This window comes from Miniopterus schreibersii (assembly GCF_964146895.1).
Source record: "Miniopterus schreibersii genome assembly, chromosome: 4".
Lineage (NCBI taxonomy): Eukaryota > Metazoa > Chordata > Mammalia > Chiroptera > Miniopteridae > Miniopterus > Miniopterus schreibersii.
Genome location: NC_138105.1, coordinates 76,545,272 through 76,564,412, shown reverse-complemented (window position 1 = coordinate 76,564,412; position 19,141 = coordinate 76,545,272). Strand labels below are relative to the sequence as shown.

The following is a 19,141-nucleotide window of genomic DNA, read 5'->3' as shown; positions in this document are numbered from 1 at the left end:
CTGGCCAGAGTTGTGAGGGTGGCTTTGAGTTCTGCCTCCTGAGTGAAGCAACCACATCTGTTTTCCATTCCACACAGCTGGCACTGATACTGAATAGCCACAGCAGCCCAGTGGACACCATGGGTTGCAGCTTCACCACACCATCAGTGAACCTGGCATTTGGGGGAACTTCTGTGGACTGAGAGTCCCATTGAGAGACTGGCTTTCCTTCGGGTTGTGGAGTGGAGCATAACATTTACCCTAAAGGGATAGCTGCCTTTTTTTCCTCACATGAAGCTGAAAATGCTGGTTGGCCAAGGCCAGGCGCAGACTTACAAATAACATTTCCATCTGACAAGTGAGGCATGTTGGACACTCCCCACATTGTTAGTTGTTGAGTCTGAGTTAACTTACCCCCCAAATAGCGGTCACAAGGCCTCTTCCTATGGGTGTGTGTTTAAAAAGTCTCAGGTGTTCGGTTTTGACAAGAATCCAATAGCAAGAATCTAAGAGCTGCTATTTGAAAAAGGTGTATCTCTTAGCCACATCAGGGAGGCAACAACCCCTCGGGGACACTTCCAGAAGGAGGCTGTCTCCTTTGCCAAATGTTCCAGTTGGGAAAATGACCAATCAGGAAGATTTTTAGCTCAAAGGGGTCCCAGGGCCAGCAGCACTTTTCTACAAGCACCAATTCCAGATGGTATAATCCTTCAGACGTTTCTGAGCCTTCACAGTGGAAAACACCAGGGCCAATTACACACTCAACAGCAAAAGCCACAAGGACAGCACATAACATTGGCCCAAAGCCCTGCCAGCTGGGTTGGTGGGATCCTTTCTTCTCCCTGGAGAAGAGACATTCTTCCCTGGAGATGAAGCCAGCAGACTTGAAAAGTCCTGTTTTCACTTGCTCAGAAATGTGGTTATCAATTCTTATCATACACAACCAAACACAATAGTCATTCCTTTGTTGTTTCAACAAACATTTCTTTGGTGCCTATTATGTAGGAGGAGCTATTTTAAGTTCTGGGAATAAGGTAATGGACAACACGGTCTACTCTCACATAGCTTATGTTCTAGCGGGGTATCAGACGAAAAAGGAAGTCAGGGGGCGATACATGCTATGGAGAAAAAGAGAGCAGGATTGGGGCATAAGGAGTGTCGGGTGGGACATTACAAGTTTATGTAGGGTGCACAGGGAAAGTCTCAGATATCTTAAGGGAGTGAGGAAACAAGACAAGAAGGTATTGGGAAAGTGGGTTCTAGGCAGGGGGAAAATAATGTGAAAATCCTAAAGCTGGACCAGCCTGCTCATACAAAAGTAGCAAGAGTTGTGTGGCTGAAGAGGACTGACCGGGAGAGCAGGACATGAGGTCACAGCAGTCAGGGAGGATCCCATGAGGTCTTGTAGATTGAACAGACTTGGCTTTTACTCCGAATGAGATGGGATATGACAGGATATGGCACCTTTTCCCAGGATCTCTCTGGCTGCCCTGTTGAGAACAGACTGGTGGGAGGTGGGATGGGAAGAGGTGCAGAAGCAGGCCCACCATTTAAGAGGCAAAATCCCACAAGGAAGGATGTTTGGTCAAGAGTAATAATGCTGGAGGCGATGAGAAGCAGTTAACATTCTGGATAGATTTTTCTAATTATTACTTTGGAAAATATAACCAAAACACCATTATCCCAGCTAAAAAAAAAAAAAAAGGTAATAATAATTATTCAATGGTATCAAATACCTAGCCAATATACAAATATCCCTGATTGCCTCATGATTTTTTTATTGTTAGAAATGTCAAAGATAAACAAAGCTGGATATTAAAGTAGTGAAAACAGATTTTATTCAGTGACTATAGGGGAAAGAGATAAGCTCCATTTCAATTTGCAAACAGATGATTGGGCATTTTAAAGGGAGAATGGGGGTGGGGTGGAAGGGGGAGAGAGAGCGGGACTCAAGTAGATTACAAAGGGTTGGTCATTGTAACTGTGACTAGTCCAGCAGTGTCTGCTGGCTGGAAACTATGGAAGTTAGGGTTCTATCTTCCCAGACACTGGGAGACAAAAGTCCTTTCTTTCATGATAACCTTTCAAAGGAATGGTTTTCCATTCCTTGAAACAGACACTCTGGAGTTACAGATTATGAGTGTACATCTCAAAGGAACAGAGGGGGGTTCAGAATTCTAAGCCTTTTTAAGGGCTTAGATCATAGATTCAGTAAACGCTCTAAGAAAGGGAGGTCAGGGCCCTTTGTCAGGTGTTGGCTAGAACAAAATGCAAAAATTTTTTAGTTTTGACCTTTTCCAAATAGAAACTCAAACGGGACTGGGCTGTCCCAGGGACGTGGCCTTAAGCTGCCGGAAGCCACGGTAAAGTCTCCAAGCTGAGTTTTTCCTGCAGTTCTCAGACTCAGTGTCTAAATAATGTCCCTACACCACAACTGAATGACATTCTCTCTCAAATCTCTTATAATCTATGGGTTCCTCCTTCATTCTTCCCCTTTTCCCCCCTTACAATTTGTTCCTTGAAGAAACTGAGTCATTTGTCCTGTTGACACAGTCAGGATTTTGCTGACTGGACTCTCATGGGTTATTTTGAATCCTCTATTTCCTAAAATTGGTAGTAAGGGTTGAATTGCTTACTAGACATAAGAAGAGACAGGAGGGTAAGCAGTTGGATGTCACAGGAGAGAGCTCCAGGCTGGAGGTAATAAATTGGGAGGCACAGATATAGAGCTGAAAGCCATGATCTGGATGAGATCGCTGAGGGAGTAAGAGTGACAGACAATGGAGACACTCGAAGGCCTGAGCCCTGGGCACTCCCATGTTTAGAGGCAGGGACATGGGGAGACACCTGGAAAAGGAGATGAGGAGCACATCCAGGGAGATAATAAGGAAAAGTTAGCACAGCAACCCCAAAGCCAAGAAAAGAAGGCATTTGAGGAAGGAAGGAGTGATCAACTGTGTCAAATGCGATCATAGATTCAGTAAAATAAGGATTGCAAATTTACTTTTGAGTTTGGTAAGGGCCTCACTGGTGAGCTTGAGAAGAGCTGCTGGGTGGAGCGGTGAAAGGCTGGTATGAACGAGTTCACGAGAGAATGGATGAGAGGAAGTGGGGACAAGTAAAGGCAATTCTTTCAAGCTGTGCTGCATGAGAAGCAGAGAAAAGTGATCCCTGGAGTCAATGCAAACTTGAAGGGAAATCTGCTGCTTTCAAGATGTATCCATAGGAGCCTACTTGTATCCTGTGAGGCTGATCTAATAGAGGGGGAAACTGGTGCGTGTGTGTGTGTGTGCAAGTGCACATACACTTGTGTAGGGGGTTGCTGAGCAATATCCTTTGAGTAGGTAAGAGGGGACAGAATCTAGTGCCCAGTGAAAAACCTGGTCTCAGAGGAGTACAGTTCATCCACAGTGACAGGAGAAAGACTGCGCACCTGGACACAGATACAAACAGGCAGCTAGATGTGGCAGTGGGAATGTGCGATGTTCTCTCCATTGCTTCTATTCTCTTAATGCACCAAGAAGCAGGGCCATCAGCTGAGAGAGGGGAGAGGTGCAAGAGGTTTGAGGACTTAGGGAAAGGTGTTAGGAGGTACTCTCTGGGCAGTGGACAAGGAAAATGTAGTAGAATATTAGTCTCAAGGTGAGACCACTCCATTTGGTTGTGGGTGTTTCTCCAGCCATGTCTAAGCCCTCAGGGCAGATGCTGAGCCAGCAGAAATTTACTTACCCAAAAGTGGGGTTTTGTCAGATGAGTAAGACAGGCGGGGTCAAGGCACTGAGTGTGTGGCCCAGGAAGTGGTTACAGCAGCACGTGGTATCTGCGCTGCAGTTGAGGGTGTGCTTACGTACGTGATGCACACTGGAAGTTCTTCTGTCACAATTGGGACCAGTGGTTGTTCAGTTATTCTTAAAATGTTAAATAGATGTGACAGAGGCTGCTGGTTGGTCCTGTGTTCCTTCTTCCATGATAATGAAACTTGACTTTTAGGAAGGTGTCTGCTCATTTAAGATAAAGAGAACATTTCTCAGTCTCCTTTAAGGCCAGGGTTGACTACATCCCCACTCTCTGGACTATGGTATATGATCATAAATGTTATGGGACATCTCCCAGGAACCTTTCTGAAAGGAGATGAAACGCCCCGTCATCTGGAGGATACGAGCCTTTCATTCATCTGACTGCCTGGGGTATGGTGCAATGACTGGAGGTCTGGTCTCCCAACACAACATGAGGATGTGGGCCACAGCCCAGAAACCATGGGAAGATAAACTGAAAGGAACCGAACATCCTTGAGGCTTTGTGGAACAGAGCTGCCATACTGGTTTATACTGTGCATCTTTAGGCTTTAACAAGAGAAAAATAAAATTCTATCTGTTAAAAATCACTGTCATTTGGGGGCTCTATTTCTCATAGCTGAACCTAATCTTAACTGATATTTTGGAGGAAATTTTTAAATTAAAAAAACCATTATCTATTTTAAGTATTTTCTTTTAACTTGTTTATCACTTATAAATGGTCATGTGTCCACTAGTGATTTGGTGTAAGGACAAGTCCTTTTCTTTGAGTATGGGTCCACTGGTTAGCACTCCACAAAAACTACACAAACCCATAAGCACTGCTAAGATCACCTGTTTTGGTTTCTCCAAAAGTAGGTGAAAAGGCAATCTAAATGCAGAATTAGAATTAAACTTAATTCCACAGTATTTTTTAGCAACTCATCTTTATTAAGTCTTTCCAAAGCACTCACCTTGGTTTTCATAGAAATAACTTCCTTTTGCCACTTATATTTTATCAGTTTATAAATTCAATTAAACTAGGTATTTACCCTATTTTCATCAAAAATGCTTTTTCTAGCCCTCCTGTTTTACTAGTTTATACAATGTTTAACTGCATTACGCAATCACAAACACAAGTGGCAAAAACAGCTTGGGAAAAACACAACTGAACTTGGAAAGCATGTACCCCAACTGTGGGAGCCAGGCTTCTTTGCCCATCAGTCCCTTCTGATGTCTGATGGAGGGAAAATAGAGAACATTAGTTATGTATTCAGAGGGTCAGAAAGTACAGGTCAGCTCTCCTTCTCAGTGTCTTTTTAAGTTTATATAGTTTCAAAACAGAATTGTGATTATACCTTTAACTTTATAAGTGCAAGAGCAACTCTTATACACTGTTGATGGGCATGTGATCAGGTACAAACAGCCTGGAGGTGAAAATGTCATAGAATTTTGATTCAGCGAAGACATTTTTAATAAAGAATCCTAAGGAAATATTTAAGGATATTGGCAACAATTTTACAATTGTTTATCACATCATTATTTATTTATTTATTTTTCTTTGGTGTTTTTTTTTACATCATTTTTTAAAACAGTAAGCTGGAAAAACCAAAATGTTCCCAAGTCAGTGATTTTGCGATGAATTTTAAAAGTCCACAGATAGATTGTAATATAGCTTTTCCTCTTATGTTGTACAGTGCAAGAGACATTTCCAAAAGAATTCCTATAATTATCCTGCTCTGGGGGAATGCTTGAGATTGAATGATTCAATTGGACCATGTGGGTAGGTCTGTGAGTTATGTTAGTCAGTCTAGTTTCCTGTTACAAATGCCAACCACATCCTGATAGAAGCATTTTTCTGTCTGGCACCAAATAAACGCTTTAAGTCCACTCTAATTTAAAAGCAACCCTATAAAGAGCTACTATAATCTCATTAAATTTTTTTTTTTTAATCTTCAGGTGAGGATATGTTTTTATTGATTTTTAGAGAGAGGAAAGGAGAGAGAAACATCAATATGAAAGAAAAACATTGATCAGTTGCCTCCTGCACACCCCTTACTGGGGATCCAGCCTGCAACCTGGGTATGTGCCTTGACAGGGAATCAAACTGGTGACCTTTTGGTGCATGAGATGATGCTCAAACAACTGAGCCATGCTGGCCAGGGCTGTTAGAGAAAAGAAATAAAACTGAGCTCAGGGAAGTAATTTCCCCAAAGTGACTGGTGGAGTTGGATTCAAGCCCAAACCTGACTCAAAATCCCACATCTGTCACTTAATCATGTAGATAAAAAATGACCAGGCCTATAGTTTCCTCTTTTGGTGCCTTAAAATGCACACACATGCAGGAAGTGATACATTTGCACCCATATATGAATGTTGCTTTGAGTTTTTTATTCCCATTACTTGCATTGATTTGTTGGAAGAAATGTATGCATCAGAAGCTCAGCCAAGAAAGCCGACTTGCCTTCTATTTCTTCCACACTTTGACACAGGGTCATTAACGTTCAACCCAAGATACCCGAAATGGTGAGCATGAAAGTGTACACACTCCTCCTCGAGCTTTCCTGGAAGAGTCAAAGAACTGAAGACGGAAAAATACCAAACATGTAACAAGGCAGGGCCTTCAAGTTGGCCTAGAAAAGCAGAATATTTTTGAGCCAAAGAAACAGAAGAGAAAGAGGATTACAATGGAGACTCACTGGCAGTGCATTAACTATATAAAAGAAAGCACTGAAGCCCAGAGAACAAAAGCAGTTGGCTCCTCAAAGCTCAACCTTAGACCAAATAGGACTTCCACATATGTCTCCAAGGAACCTTCTGCTCCAGTCCTCTACAAGAAGAGACCAGATCACCACCACCTAACAGATCTCCTGTGAGCTCTTGGCTACAGAAGGGGGCAATGTGGTGATTAAATATTCTATTTCCCCCATAGCTGCTGGCTAGGCAGCTTAAAGGGCTCAGTGTAGGAAAAGCCCCAGCCATGACAGAAGGAAGATACTAAAGGAAGGCATATCCACCCAAAACCTCTGAGGTTACCTGAAAATCAAGAGGATGTGCTCCTACTGAGCGCTTATTGTGGTCCATCCCTGTTCCAGAGGGCGCTGCCTAAACTCACAGCAAAGGGAGTTATGACACTGGCATCTAATAACCAGAGACACTGCTGCAGGAGGCTTGCCCTAACCACTTAAGATGTCCCACCTTTGCTGAACCAGGGAAAAACCTAGCCCTGTGGACAAAGGAAGGGGGCAGAGAAGCTGCTTCTCCCGGGCCTATACATTGGAAGGATCAAAAGTGTGATGACCTGGTGAAAAGAACAAGACTACAGACCCATGAACTAAAGGCCAGCATGGCCAGCGGGCATTGGGATCCGAGCCAAGTGGGCGAAACCGGTGATGCTAGCACAAGAGACAGAGGTGTGCCTCTCAAACTCAAAGCTTTTGAAGTGTGATGTCGCCTGTCAAGTGTCAAAGAGGCCATTATTTAATAAATTTCTTACTTCTTTTTTTCTTTTATCCTCACCTGAGAATATGTTTTCCACTGATTCTAGAGAGGAAGGGAGAGGGAGAAACATCAATATGAGAGAGAGACATTGATTGGCTGCCTCCCGTACACTTTCTGACTAGGGATTGAACGGGAACCTGGGTAATCAAACCTGTAACCCTTTAGTGCATGGGACAATGCTCTAACCAGCTGAACCATACCGGCCAGGGCTAACTTCTAGCTTACTATAAGGGCTGTTCTTCAGCAGTATTTGACTTAGTACAGTGATAATTCTCTGAGAATTATTAATTGCTCTTTTGAGAAATACTTCAATGGAAGCTAGAAGACTACTGCTACTTATTGCAGGGGTGAGGGTAGGAAGAACAAGTCCTGGGACCACTGTGTCACCTGAAGGCATTTGCAGGTGCTGGGAGGAGTCCCTGACTTCTTTGATAGAACCTATAGCTAGCACCTCATAACAACAAACAGGAAGCACTTGGCTAAGAATGCTCATGAGAAAAAGGGCACAGAAGGGCCTGAACCTGTACCTTCAGAGCATTAGGCCCAGGGTGGGGGAGTGAGATGTGGAATAAGAATGCAGAGACAAAGCAGCTCTGTTCACTTCCTCCAGAGACTCTCAGAATCTCTACTTTGTTTGAAAACAGACTCAGGCACGGGAAGGGAAACTAACATTTATTGAGTGCCTACTGTGCATGTCTGGCCTTGTGCAAGGAGTTTCCATCTACAACATTCCATTTAATCCTCACACCAACCTTGTGAGGTAGGTATTATCCTCATTTTTGTCAGACGAGGAATATGAGGCTCAGAAAGGTTAGGTAGTTTGTCCAAGGTCACACTACTAGTTACTGACAGAGCTGGGCTTGAGTACTGAGTCTCAGACTCAAAAATTCCCTGCTCTCTCTCCGACACTGCCCCTCAGGAGGAAGGAGGGAGCGAGAGCAGCAGCAGCAATCTTTACACTTCCCACAGTCAGAACCAAGATGGTCACCACGAGGAGCTTGTACTCTTCCACAGACCCTCCCCTCTCTACCTGGGGAGGATGCAGTCAGTTGAAGAGATAAAACATAAATATAAAAATAAATAGAAGGGACAAGTCCCCCAGCAGCAAGGACATGCAGTATCCATGCTGTGGGAAGGTCACTGTGCATAGCTGCTGTGGGAGGGAGCCACACAGGCCCTGTGCAGAAAACTGGGACAATGGCTGCCAAAGGCTGGAGTGATGGGCCAAACAGGCTCCTTCTGGGTCACATAGATTTTAGAACAAAACGTCTGGAGCAGGTAGCAGCCATGGGCACAGTCACCATCCTCCTCCATCTGCTCATTTTACCGGTGTTTGTGATCCAAGAGGGATTCAAAATCGGGGGAACACACAAGTTTGTGCTTTACATGTCCCAGGACTGTCATCTCCCCCGTCCTACTGTCTCCAAGGCCCACGGACACCAGCTCCTGCCAACAGACAGAGAAGGTGATGAGAACCAAAACCACATAGCCCATCAATCAGTCCTGATTTTAATGTGATAATTCCAAGAATCCTTCTCCCCCATTTAGCACTGATTCTCAACACTCAGCCTCTTAAAGGGCCTTTGCCCTTGAACCTACGGGCTCTTACCTGCAGGAAAGAGCAGGTGGTTCCCATTGTTACATCCAGAGTCACCTTGCCCAGGAGGAGCTGAACCTTTCCAGACTTGCGAATGAGCAGCTTGCCAACTTGACCCTCTGTCAGGTCAGCCAGGGTACAAGCATTCTCTGCCAGCCTGGCTTCCTGTGAGGAGAATCAGGGTATGGAGATGGGGTGTTTCCTCCATCCTTCATGAGCGAACCCTTTCCCAAAGGAAGGCATCAGCAACAAAAGTTAGCATAAGCTCCCCCAAAAGGGCCTTTTCCTAGGGCTGTTTGCCACTGGTTAAGAAACAAAACCCACAGCAAACGAATAAACAAATGGACAAAATATTAATAAATGCTGAAACTGGGTACATGAGGGTTTATGTTCTCTCATGTACATGTTCAAGTATTTCATTGTAAAAAGTAAACATATATATAATTGAGTTAGACGTACAAAGCCTTAAGCCCCTTATGGGAAGAAAGAACAAATGCATATTATTCTTGCAATTCAGCTTGGGTGGGACACCACTGCTTCACCCTATAGGTCGCAACTTCCCTTCCTGATCGATACCCCCGCATTTTCAGAGAACTCATCCTGAGCATACCCGGTCTTTTTCTTGCTTCACAACCACTATCTGTCCATCCTCACTCTGCATCTCTGTCTTGATAGGCTTGACGTCCTGAGTTGGCGGCTGGCCAGGGAGCGTGTCTGGTAGTTGGAGGAACAGCAGCTCTTCATCCTGTGTAAGGCTCAGTTCCCTGAGCAGCTCTGCCACAGACACGTCCTTCGGGAGGCCTGGGGTCTTTCTGGCTGCTCTGGGAGGAGCCTTCATCTTGGCCTCCTCATCCTCATCTCGTGGCTCCTCTTTCACTGCCCAAGGTAACACAAATGGAAGGGCTATCAAGTGACCACCCATGTCATCTCAATGCACCCATCCTTTTACTCCCAGCTGTCCCACTGTCACTCAGCCAGGAAGCTGAGAGAAACACTGGTTGTGAAGAGAGATCCAGGAGTTGTGTGACTTGTCTAATAAGGGGTATCTGTGGCTAAGCCCACTGGTCCATGTTAGCATGAACCCTCTGAGAGTGAGACTTTAGTGTCATTGTTCAGAACATGTATTTTACAGCTGGAATAGGAGAGGACCTGCTTATTAGCAGCAATCTGGGAGACCCATGGGGCAGTGGGGAGGGGGGGGCAGCCGCAGAAAAGGAGACGTGACATTAACTGACACAGTACCTTTCACAACAGGCACATCCACCTCCATGTCCTCTTCCTTGGGGCCAGCCAGCCAAGGTTTAACATCTGGTTCTTCATTCTCTTCCTTAAACAGCCACCCGGAGTGAGCCAGAGGCAGCTGTACAGGCATGTTTCGAGTATCATTCCTCAGCCCAGGGTCATCGATGAACTGCCAAAGAAGAGCGAGCGGTTCACATGGCCTGGCCAGCATACACATATACTGGGATTGCAGTCCACTTTACCCTTTTCTAACTGAAGACTCCTCTGCTCACTAGGCTTCCAGGACATCAGAGAACAATTCTTCCTCCAACCCTGACTCCCATAGGTCCTTTCCACAGCCATAAAAGCCATGCCCCCAGCCTGCTGGTACCTACATCATCCTTCTCCAGCATGCGCAGGATCTGTTTTGTTTCTTCATCTGTCTCCCTCTTCTCCTTTTTGATGTTGATGATATGAGAGGGCCCCATGTCCGACACATCCACTGTCTTATCCCAGTTCCCTGTGGGAAATCACCCAGTTCACCAGGGGTAAGGAAAAGGCCAACAGCAAGGAAAGCTAAACTGGGAGCAGGGAATCCCTTGCCCTGCTCTCAGGCAATCTGAACTGAAATTCCATTGATCCCTTCCTCCAGGAGCCCTAACAGCTTTTGTACCTTTTTTCTTCATCATTTCGGCTGGGCCTTGCTCAAAGATGGAATGGGACTGGATCACTTCTGGTCGACCCCGTCCCCGTCCATGCCCCTCTCGCTGTCGATCTCTATCCCTTTCACGCTTCTCCTTCTTGATGGCTATTTCTTCCTTAGGCCTGGAAAAGAGAATGGATTAAGGGAAACCCCTCACTTATCCTGCCTCGGAGAACCAGTCTTATTCTCCCACATATCTCCACTCCACCTGAGCCAATAACTACAACATGAGAAACAGAATCCAATCCTAAGTCTAATACCCTTCTCACTTCCTTGATGGGCAGAGTCCTTTCAGTTTGCTTTATCTTCTTGTTTGAGGGTATATATAGGACCTATAACTCTAAAGTTGAATTACAGAGACTGCCCTAAAACGAAAATTTTTTTTGGTATTGATTGAAAACAGGAATGCTGTAATGTAATAGAACTTAAGGGAAACCTTAATACATCTTTGTCTAAACTAGTGGTTCTCAACTCAGGCTGTAAAAGATAATCACTGTTTCACCGCAAACAAGTTGCATCACAAATTCTGGGAAGGACTCCCAAGCATCAGTATTTTTGTAAAGCTTGCACATTAGAAACAGCTGGGAGCCAGGGTTGAAAAGAACTAAATACACAAATTTAAATTTCTGTTCCACACAGCTAGTCATTTCCCAAAAGGTCCAAATTCAGAACAAGTAAATAAGGGGTGAGAATTCAGAAGGCCTAGCTACTTACTCTTCCTTGATCTTCCGACTGATGATATTTGGGGTGAAAGTTTTCTGAAAGTGAAATACAGGAGTCACTGATTTGGTAATTTCTGATCCCAAAGCACTGAGGAAAAGAAAAACTCCCAAAGGGGATCTGCTATGGACCAAGACCACCATGGTTCTCTTTTGTACATTCCACACTGTTGTCAAGAGATTTCCAGAGATAGACACAAGCTTGAAAAGGAAAATTGTGAAGTCATGGTGGCAGAGTTACACACAAAAGGACACCAAAACCTATTTAAACTAGCAGCTTCAGTTCTCCCCTCTGAAAGGAGAGCTCCCAAGACTTCTAAAAGTAGAGGAATTTATCTAATCTCCCCTCCTGTCTTCAAACTGCTACAGAGAGCAGTCAGTATCCCAGGAAAGTGCTCAAGCTGGAAAGGCAGAGATCTGATAGTACTCACAATCAGATGATAGTTTAGACTGCCACCAGAATTTACCTAGGCAAACTTAAGTCTTTAAAAAAAAAAGGCTGCTTTATGCTTGTTAATGCCCCACTCCCTACTTTCAGGGCTACTCTTCACATCTAGTCCTAAACATAAGGGAAGAGAACACAGAGCCTCTAATGCCACGCCTAGAATTCATTATACTCTAGACCAAAAGTACACACACTGGGATTCATGGCAAATTCAGAACTCTGGAAAACTGCAGGCAAAGTTTATGCCTGTGTAACTTTCATGGGTTTCTTAAAGGTGTCCAAACACCAAAAAAGTAAATAAACATTGCTCAAGTTGCTTTTAAACTAATTATTATTCTCTGCCCCGCAGGCATCCCTGAGAACCACGTCAAAAGCTTGTATCCAGCATCTAGACTTCAAGGTAGGGCAGGCTCCCCAGAATTTGCAGGCGAAGTCCGGGGACGAGATCCGTGAGGCCCTACACCAAATCTGGCACACGGTAGGCCTTACATGAACATCAGTTGAACCCCAGGGGGCCTGGAATTCAAGGTAGTCGGGTACCTTCTTGACTCCCCCGAGGGTGAGATCCCTGGAGCGGATGGAGGGAAGGCGGCCCGGGGTGAGGTGTGGCGCCGGCCGCTGTCCAATAAGCCCCCGGGCCCCAGAGAGGAGGGTGCGGGGCCCTCCAGGAGCGCTGGGCTCGCCCGCGGCTTTTCCTCCCGACATGTTGCCTGGGAGGGAAGAGGAAAGGGACAACAACGTCAAACGAGGGGATGGATACGCGGATCCAGGGCTGAACCCCACCCACCTGGTCGCTCGCCCCCCTCCCCGTCAATGCGTCCCTCCCCCGAATCTCAGCTCCTCCCCTCCCACGTGGCGACTCCCCGGACCACCCCAGCCAGAGCCCTTGGCGCGCCCTCTCCCCAGGTCCCGCGAGGCAGGGCCGCACCCCAGAGCACCCCGACGCTACACCGTGCGGGTCGCGACTTCAGCTCCGGCGCTGCCCGCAGCCGGCCCCAGGTCTCGGCGTGGGGCGGAAGTCTGCGTGGCGGGGCCCGGGCGCCGCCATCTTGCCGCGAGGCGGAAGTGAGGTCGGTGGGCGGGGCCGGCCACACTATTTATCCGGCGGCGCCCCGCTCGCCTCCGCCTTCTCTTCCCGGTTCTTCCCGGAGTCGGGAAAAGCTGGGTTGAGAGGGCGAAAAAGGAAGAGGGGACTGTACCTGGTTACGCCTCGGGGTCTCGGCCTAGGGCGGAGGGAGGCTGAGGCGCCCAGTTCTGCGCGTGGGGGTCTCGGCGGCCGCCGTCACGCAACGTGGGGATTCTCCGCGGAGGAGCTCTGGGTCACTGGGGTCGGCGCAGCGAATGGGGCGAGGGGCGCGGGGCAGAGATTGGGCCCCGGACTCACTCGGGGAGCCCTGGCCGGGCTGCGGGCTCGACGGTCACCTTGGAATGGTCACTGCACCTCTGGGCAGCGGCGTCGCCCTCTCTCGGGGGTCCCTTCCCTGGATTCCTGGTGGGGTCCTGGGGTGAGGCTGTGGGGCTGCGCTGGAGCCGCTGCAGCGGATCCACTGAGCACCTAAACGGTGCCCGCCCTGGGCTCTTCAGTGGGCTCTTGGTGCAAGTCTGGAACCTGGAAAACCAAGTTTGCTCTACTGGAAGGGACGAATTCAAAGAACTTTAATTGTGACTCCTACATTTGTAATTTAACATTGAAAATATCCTTGACACTTACTCCCCCCACCCCCACACCATGTAAAAACCGGGGAACAACATTAGGTAAAGTTTGAGGGAAGGAAACACATTTCTACTTTAGTTCCACATGGACTACTATTAAAACTTTTGTAATGTACTCCAGCCTCCTTCACAGAGCTGTCATATATTGTACTACAATTTTGAATCCTCCCTTTTCAAACATTTCTTTATTGCTGTATCAAAAGGCTACGGTACTTCTCAGGTGGCTATATCGCGATGCCTGTTTTCCTGTTTGGACACTTAATTTCTTTTCCCTGTTGTAAATAACGCTGCAGTGAACATCAGGTGCAGTTAACGTTTTTTCTTTTGGATTATATCCCTAGACGAAGTTCTAGACGTGTGATAACTGGCCACATGATGTACTTTTTTTCTTCAGTATTTTTTTTTATTTTGAGGTAATGGTAGACACACGTGCAGTTGTAAGAAATAATGCAGAGATCAAGAATCTGTTTTCTATTCCCAGTCAAGGCACATACCCAGGTTGTGGGTTCTATCCCCAGTCAGGGTGTGTATGGGAGGCAATGGATTGATGTTTCTTTCTCTCCCTCCGCCCCCTCATCAATAAACATATCATCTGGTGAGGATTAAAAAAAAGTAACATTGATACAGTCAAAATACAAGACAATTTCCATCACCATAAGGATCCCTCCTGTTGCCCTCTTATAGCCACGCCTTCCTCCCGCCCACCCATCCCTGGCAACCACTAATCTGTTCTCCATTTTTTAAAAAAATATCTCTTTTTGATTTCAAAGACGAAGGGAGAGGGAGAAAGAGAGAGATAGAAACATCAGTGGTGAGAGAGTCATCGTTGATCGGCTGCCTCCTGCACACCCCATACTGGGGATGGAGCCTGCAACCTGGGCTTGTGCCCTGACTGGGAATTGAACCGTGATCTCCTGGATCCCAGGTCAATGCTCAACCACTGAGCCACACCCAGCTGGGCATGGTCTCTATTTTTATACTTGTATTATTTCAAAAGTGGAAATCATTAAAAAATGGAATCATACAGTATGTGACTTCTTGGGATTGCTTGTTTTACTGAGCATGATTCCCTGGAGATTATCCAAGTTGCATTTATCATTAATGTGTTCTTTTTATTGCTGAATATCCATGGTTGGTTTAACCACACTTTGAAGGGCATGTGGGCTTTTACGAATAAAGCTGCTATGAACATATATGTAGAAGTTTTTATGTACACATAAGTTTTCATTTCTCTGGGATAAATGTCCAAGAGTGCAATTGTTGGGTCAAATGGTAGTTATATGCTTAGTTTTCTAAGAAACTGCCAAACTGTTTTCTCAGTGGCTGTATCATTTTGAACATGCACATTTTATATTTCTTCATCCATTTTGCTAAATTGTTTTAAAAAAGGGTTGTGCTAATATGCATCACCACTAAGAATGTACATGTATATAGTATGTAAGAATATATATAATATTTTCCACATCCTTTTGAGTCATGCTCTTAAAATTTTTGACAACTTAATAATATATTAATATTTTACGATTTCTAACCAGATTTTTTTCTGGTTAGAAATCATAACCAGATTTCTTCTCTTCTTACTTGGTTTTATGATTACCAAACTTAACCTAAGAAAATCCCTTCCTGTCCCCTGCAGAACTACATACAGCAGCCTTTAGCTTCTGACTAGAGCACTAGAAGGAATTGCTTTGATTTCATTCTCTGGGCTTTGAGGTCCACCAACCTTTTAGCAACTCCTCAAATTTGTTTTATTTTTTTTACAAAGATACTTATTCATTGTAGAAAATTTGGAAATTTTTAAAAAAGCACCCAGAAGAAAATTAAAACCACTTACTATTATCCCATAAACTGTTCTATTACTTGAAGTTGTTTTTCTTTCTTTTTTTTTTTTTCCCTAACCTGGAATCGAACCCCAATCTCCTGGATCCTAGGTCGATGCTCAGCCGCTGAGCCACGCCCTGCCGGGCGAAGTTGTTTTTCTATGCATGTAGATATTTAAAATTTGGGATATTTTGCATATAGTTCTTCAATCTTTTTTCTCTTAACATACTGTAAACACTTTCTGAGTTATTAAATATCCTTCTAAATTATGGTTTTTAGTGGCTAAATAGTACTCTACATTGTTGTCTTGTAGAGTAACCAGTTTCCTTCGTGCAGTGCTTTTTGAGTTTTTCCAGATTTTTCACCCAAAAAGGACAAGAGGAGAGAAGACCTAAATCATGTCTTCCAACTTTAACATTTGGGCTATAATAATGATTTTAATTTCCCTTTAAGAAGATTCTTCAGCTCAGGTAACTCATTTGGTTAGAGTGTGGTCCCCATATGCTAAGGTTTCGGGTTTGATCCCCAGTCAGGGCACAAACAAGAATCAGCTAATGAATGCATAAATAAGTGGGACAACAAAGCAAGGCTTCTCTCTCTCTCAAAATCAATCAAATTTTAGAAAGAAGATTCTCCAACCTTTCCTTTTATTAGGCTAATATACTTTCAGCACCATTCTGCTTTTTTCTTTACTTGTTTCAACACCTCCCTCTTCATTTTCTCCCAAAGAGTGTTCATTCTTTTATCTAGCCTCAAAAGAAACCTATAAATCATTACTAACTGAACCCTGTGTAATCACGTCTGTGATTCTAACAGATCTTAATTTGTTTTTAATAACATGTTATTTTTACATATTTCATAGTAAATACAATCTTATTCTTTTCTGATGACTTAATGAAACTAATAATCAAACTTAAGAACAAATATAGTTTTCTGGGTCTAAGTGCAGGTTTTGAGAGGGTGTAAACAGATTCTGTCAGAAGCCTCTTCCTGTGAATTCTTTTTTTTTTTAATCTTCACCTGAGGACATGTTCATTGATTTTTTAGGAGGAGGGGAAGGGAAGGAGAGAGAGAGGGAGAAACCTCGATGTGAGAGAGAAACATTGATTGGTTTCCTCCCACACTCTGGGGCCAGTGATGGAGCCCGGAACATAGGTCTGCGCCCTGACCGGGAATCAAACCAGAGACCTTTTGTCGTGGGCAGTGACGCTCCAACCAACCGAGCCACACTGGCCGGGGCCTGTTCCCATGAATTCTTCATGGGCGTTGCAAATACTAATTGAATAAAGAACTGTTTTGAATATGCATCAGTAGAGTAAGAGGAATGTGTGGTATGAGGATGCCATCCAAGTTCAAGCTGTAACATGTTCTTTATGAGTAATTTGTCCTAATTTGTTGCCATCGTTTTGCAAGCCATTTACCTGCAGGTTCCTCCTCACCTTCTTGAGCTCTACGGATTGGATGTCTGTCCTTACCCAAACTTTTCATCTTCCTCCTGGAATTACTCAAGTGTTCCCCACCTCGGTACATGGCAACGCCATTCCTCTACTAGTTCAAGTCAAAAGTCTTGCAGTTGTTCTTGACTCTGTCTTTCTCTCAAGCAGTACATCTAAAATGACGGCTCTTCCGTATCTATCCAGAATCTTACTACTTCTCGCCGCCTTCACTGACATCCCACCTTGGTCCAGGCTACCCCCGTTTTCTTTGCTGTGATTATTATAACAGCCTTCTAACTGGCCTCCCTGCTTCCACCTGTGCCCGCCTCAGTGGAGTCCCAACACAGCATACTTAACATATTTCACACCAGTTCAAGTCTCTGCTCCTAAATTTCCCAGTAGGTTCCCATTTCAGAGCAAAAACCAGAGGCTTTGGACCGGCCTACGCAGCCCTGCATCATCTGTCCATCCAACCACCTCTCTCTGTCCTCAGCTCCTGCCTTTCTTCCTTCACTCACGCTGCTCCAGCCACACTGGTGCCCCTTCTGTTTCTGGAACAACGTGACATGCTCCCACTTCAGGGCCTCTGCACCTGCTGCCTGGAATGCTCTTCCCCCACGTAATTCTGCATGGTGCCTTCCCTCCCTCCTGTCAGGGTTTTTTTATTTATTTATCCCAAAGTCACCTTTTCAAGAAGGCCTCTCGGATGGCTCTACTTAAAATTGTAACCTCCCACTCCCCCAGGACATTCGCTATTTCTATTTACTGACTTATTTTTCTCCGTAGCACTTATCATCACCCAACAGAGTTTGTTTATTTATTTGTCTTTCTTCCCCTTACCAGAAAGTAAGCTCCAAAAGAGCATGGATCTTTTTCCTCCTTCCACTACAGTGTCTTCATTGTCTGAAACAGTACCTGATACATAGGAAGCACCCAATACATTTTTGTTGAATGAATAAATAAATTTCAGTTTGTCACGAGACCAAGTAACAACGTGGATGTACATGAGGGAAAGCAGGGTGGCTTGTTTCCAGGCCGATTGCATCAGTAATTTACCTTCGGCGCCACTGATGTAAAAGCCCTCTTTGTGTTGTATTTTCATGTGTCTTCTCTATAGGTTCTTCTCCATGCAACTCTGTGACAAGGATAACTATGACAAATACTGGGTGAGGGGGGCAGAGGCCTTTCCACCATGGCAGTGGCTTATGTATTCAGTATATGTGTCTTGCCCCTGGTGTCCCACCACGCAGGGCCCAGTGCGATTCCACAGTTTCTGTTATGCTGTTCCACTCGGGTACAACTTAGCGACTACCCCAGGACCATGGTTCTATCATGTCAGTCCTTCCCCTTTTCATTTCACCTGTGATTCTTTCTTCATTGTTCTTTATCTTCTGCCCCTGGAGTTTCTTTTGCTCTCTCAACATTTCACTAGTGTCTCTTCTCTAGTTTATCAGAGATCCTGAGAATAATTTGGAATATTTCCATGTCTTAAAATTGTTAAATATTTCAGTTTTTAAAAGCTAAAAAAAAGTATTATATTCTTTAGTTGAGTGAATACTCAGAGATGTGTCTAGTTTTTAGAATTACTTTAATGCTCTTTAGTAAGTTTAAAATAGGCAACTGCTGAGGGTTGTAGGAGGTCTAAACATAATTTCAAAAAACTAAAGTAAATAAGCACTGAGAAATTCATACCGTTCTTACAAGGAGTCATTGCCCACTCCTGTCACTGTCAACACATGTAAATAAGCAAGGTGGTTTTTCTGGCCAGTCTGGATGTGTATGCATTCATTGGCCCGTGAGATCGCCACACTTAGATCAACCATAGGAAATACAAGTGCACATTTTGAGTCTATAAAGTGTGTAAGCAATTGTAAGGCTGTGGGTTTTGTTTTCACTTACAGCGTCATCTCTATTACATCAGACTCTATATTTGTTCTGTGCCCTCTACCATGAAGAACCAGCCTTTGTGCTCGCACCTGAATTTAAATCTAATTTTACTTCTTATGGACTGAGTCTTGTTTCTCACTCTATCATACTTTTTAAGTAGGGTTAATGGTTCCACCTCTCAGGGTTATAAGAATCACATGCCTTGCACTGTGCCTTGGTGCTTAATAAGTGATTTGTTATTATTAATATCATAGCTTAGCTAAAATATTTAATATGGAAACTTCCAAGCATGCACAAAAGTGGAGAGAATAGCTTATTGAATCTCAGAGTACCAGCTTCAGCAGTT

At 44.6% G+C, this 19,141-nt stretch overlaps 1 protein-coding gene across 2 annotated transcripts; it reads right to left on the bottom strand.

The window, feature by feature from the left end:
• Window positions 1-7,908: 7,908 nt before the first annotated feature.
• On the bottom strand, window positions 7,909-13,005 carry POLR3D (RNA polymerase III subunit D). Of its 2 annotated transcripts, none has more exons than XM_081137165.1 (9): window positions 12,867-13,005; window positions 12,479-12,648; window positions 11,489-11,532; window positions 10,745-10,896; window positions 10,467-10,591; window positions 10,093-10,261; window positions 9,461-9,726; window positions 8,863-9,015; window positions 7,909-8,699 (listed from the first exon to the last, which is right to left on the bottom strand). In XM_081137165.1, exons 2-9 carry the CDS (start codon window positions 12,641-12,643, stop codon window positions 8,577-8,579), a joined length of 1,197 nt encoding a protein of 398 aa, XP_080993291.1. In that variant the 5' UTR covers window positions 12,644-12,648; window positions 12,867-13,005; the 3' UTR covers window positions 7,909-8,576. The 2 variants fall into 2 exon arrangements, with proteins under 2 accessions (XP_080993291.1, XP_080993292.1); XM_081137166.1 differs by having other exon boundaries at window positions 12,890-12,995.
• Window positions 13,006-19,141: the final 6,136 nt, after the last annotated feature.

Coding starts and splice junctions, on each gene's coding strand:
- POLR3D (XM_081137165.1), bottom strand. CDS start 12,643: ATGTCGGGAGGAAAAGCCGCGGGCGAGCCCAGCGCTCCTGGAGGGCCC. Junction 11,533..12,478: donor CCCTCGGGGGAGTCAAGAAG/GTACCCGACTAC, acceptor TTTCACTTTCAG/AAAACTTTCACCCCAAATAT. Junction 10,262..10,466: donor GCATGCTGGAGAAGGATGAT/GTAGGTACCAGC, acceptor CTTCTTTGGCAG/TTCATCGATGACCCTGGGCT.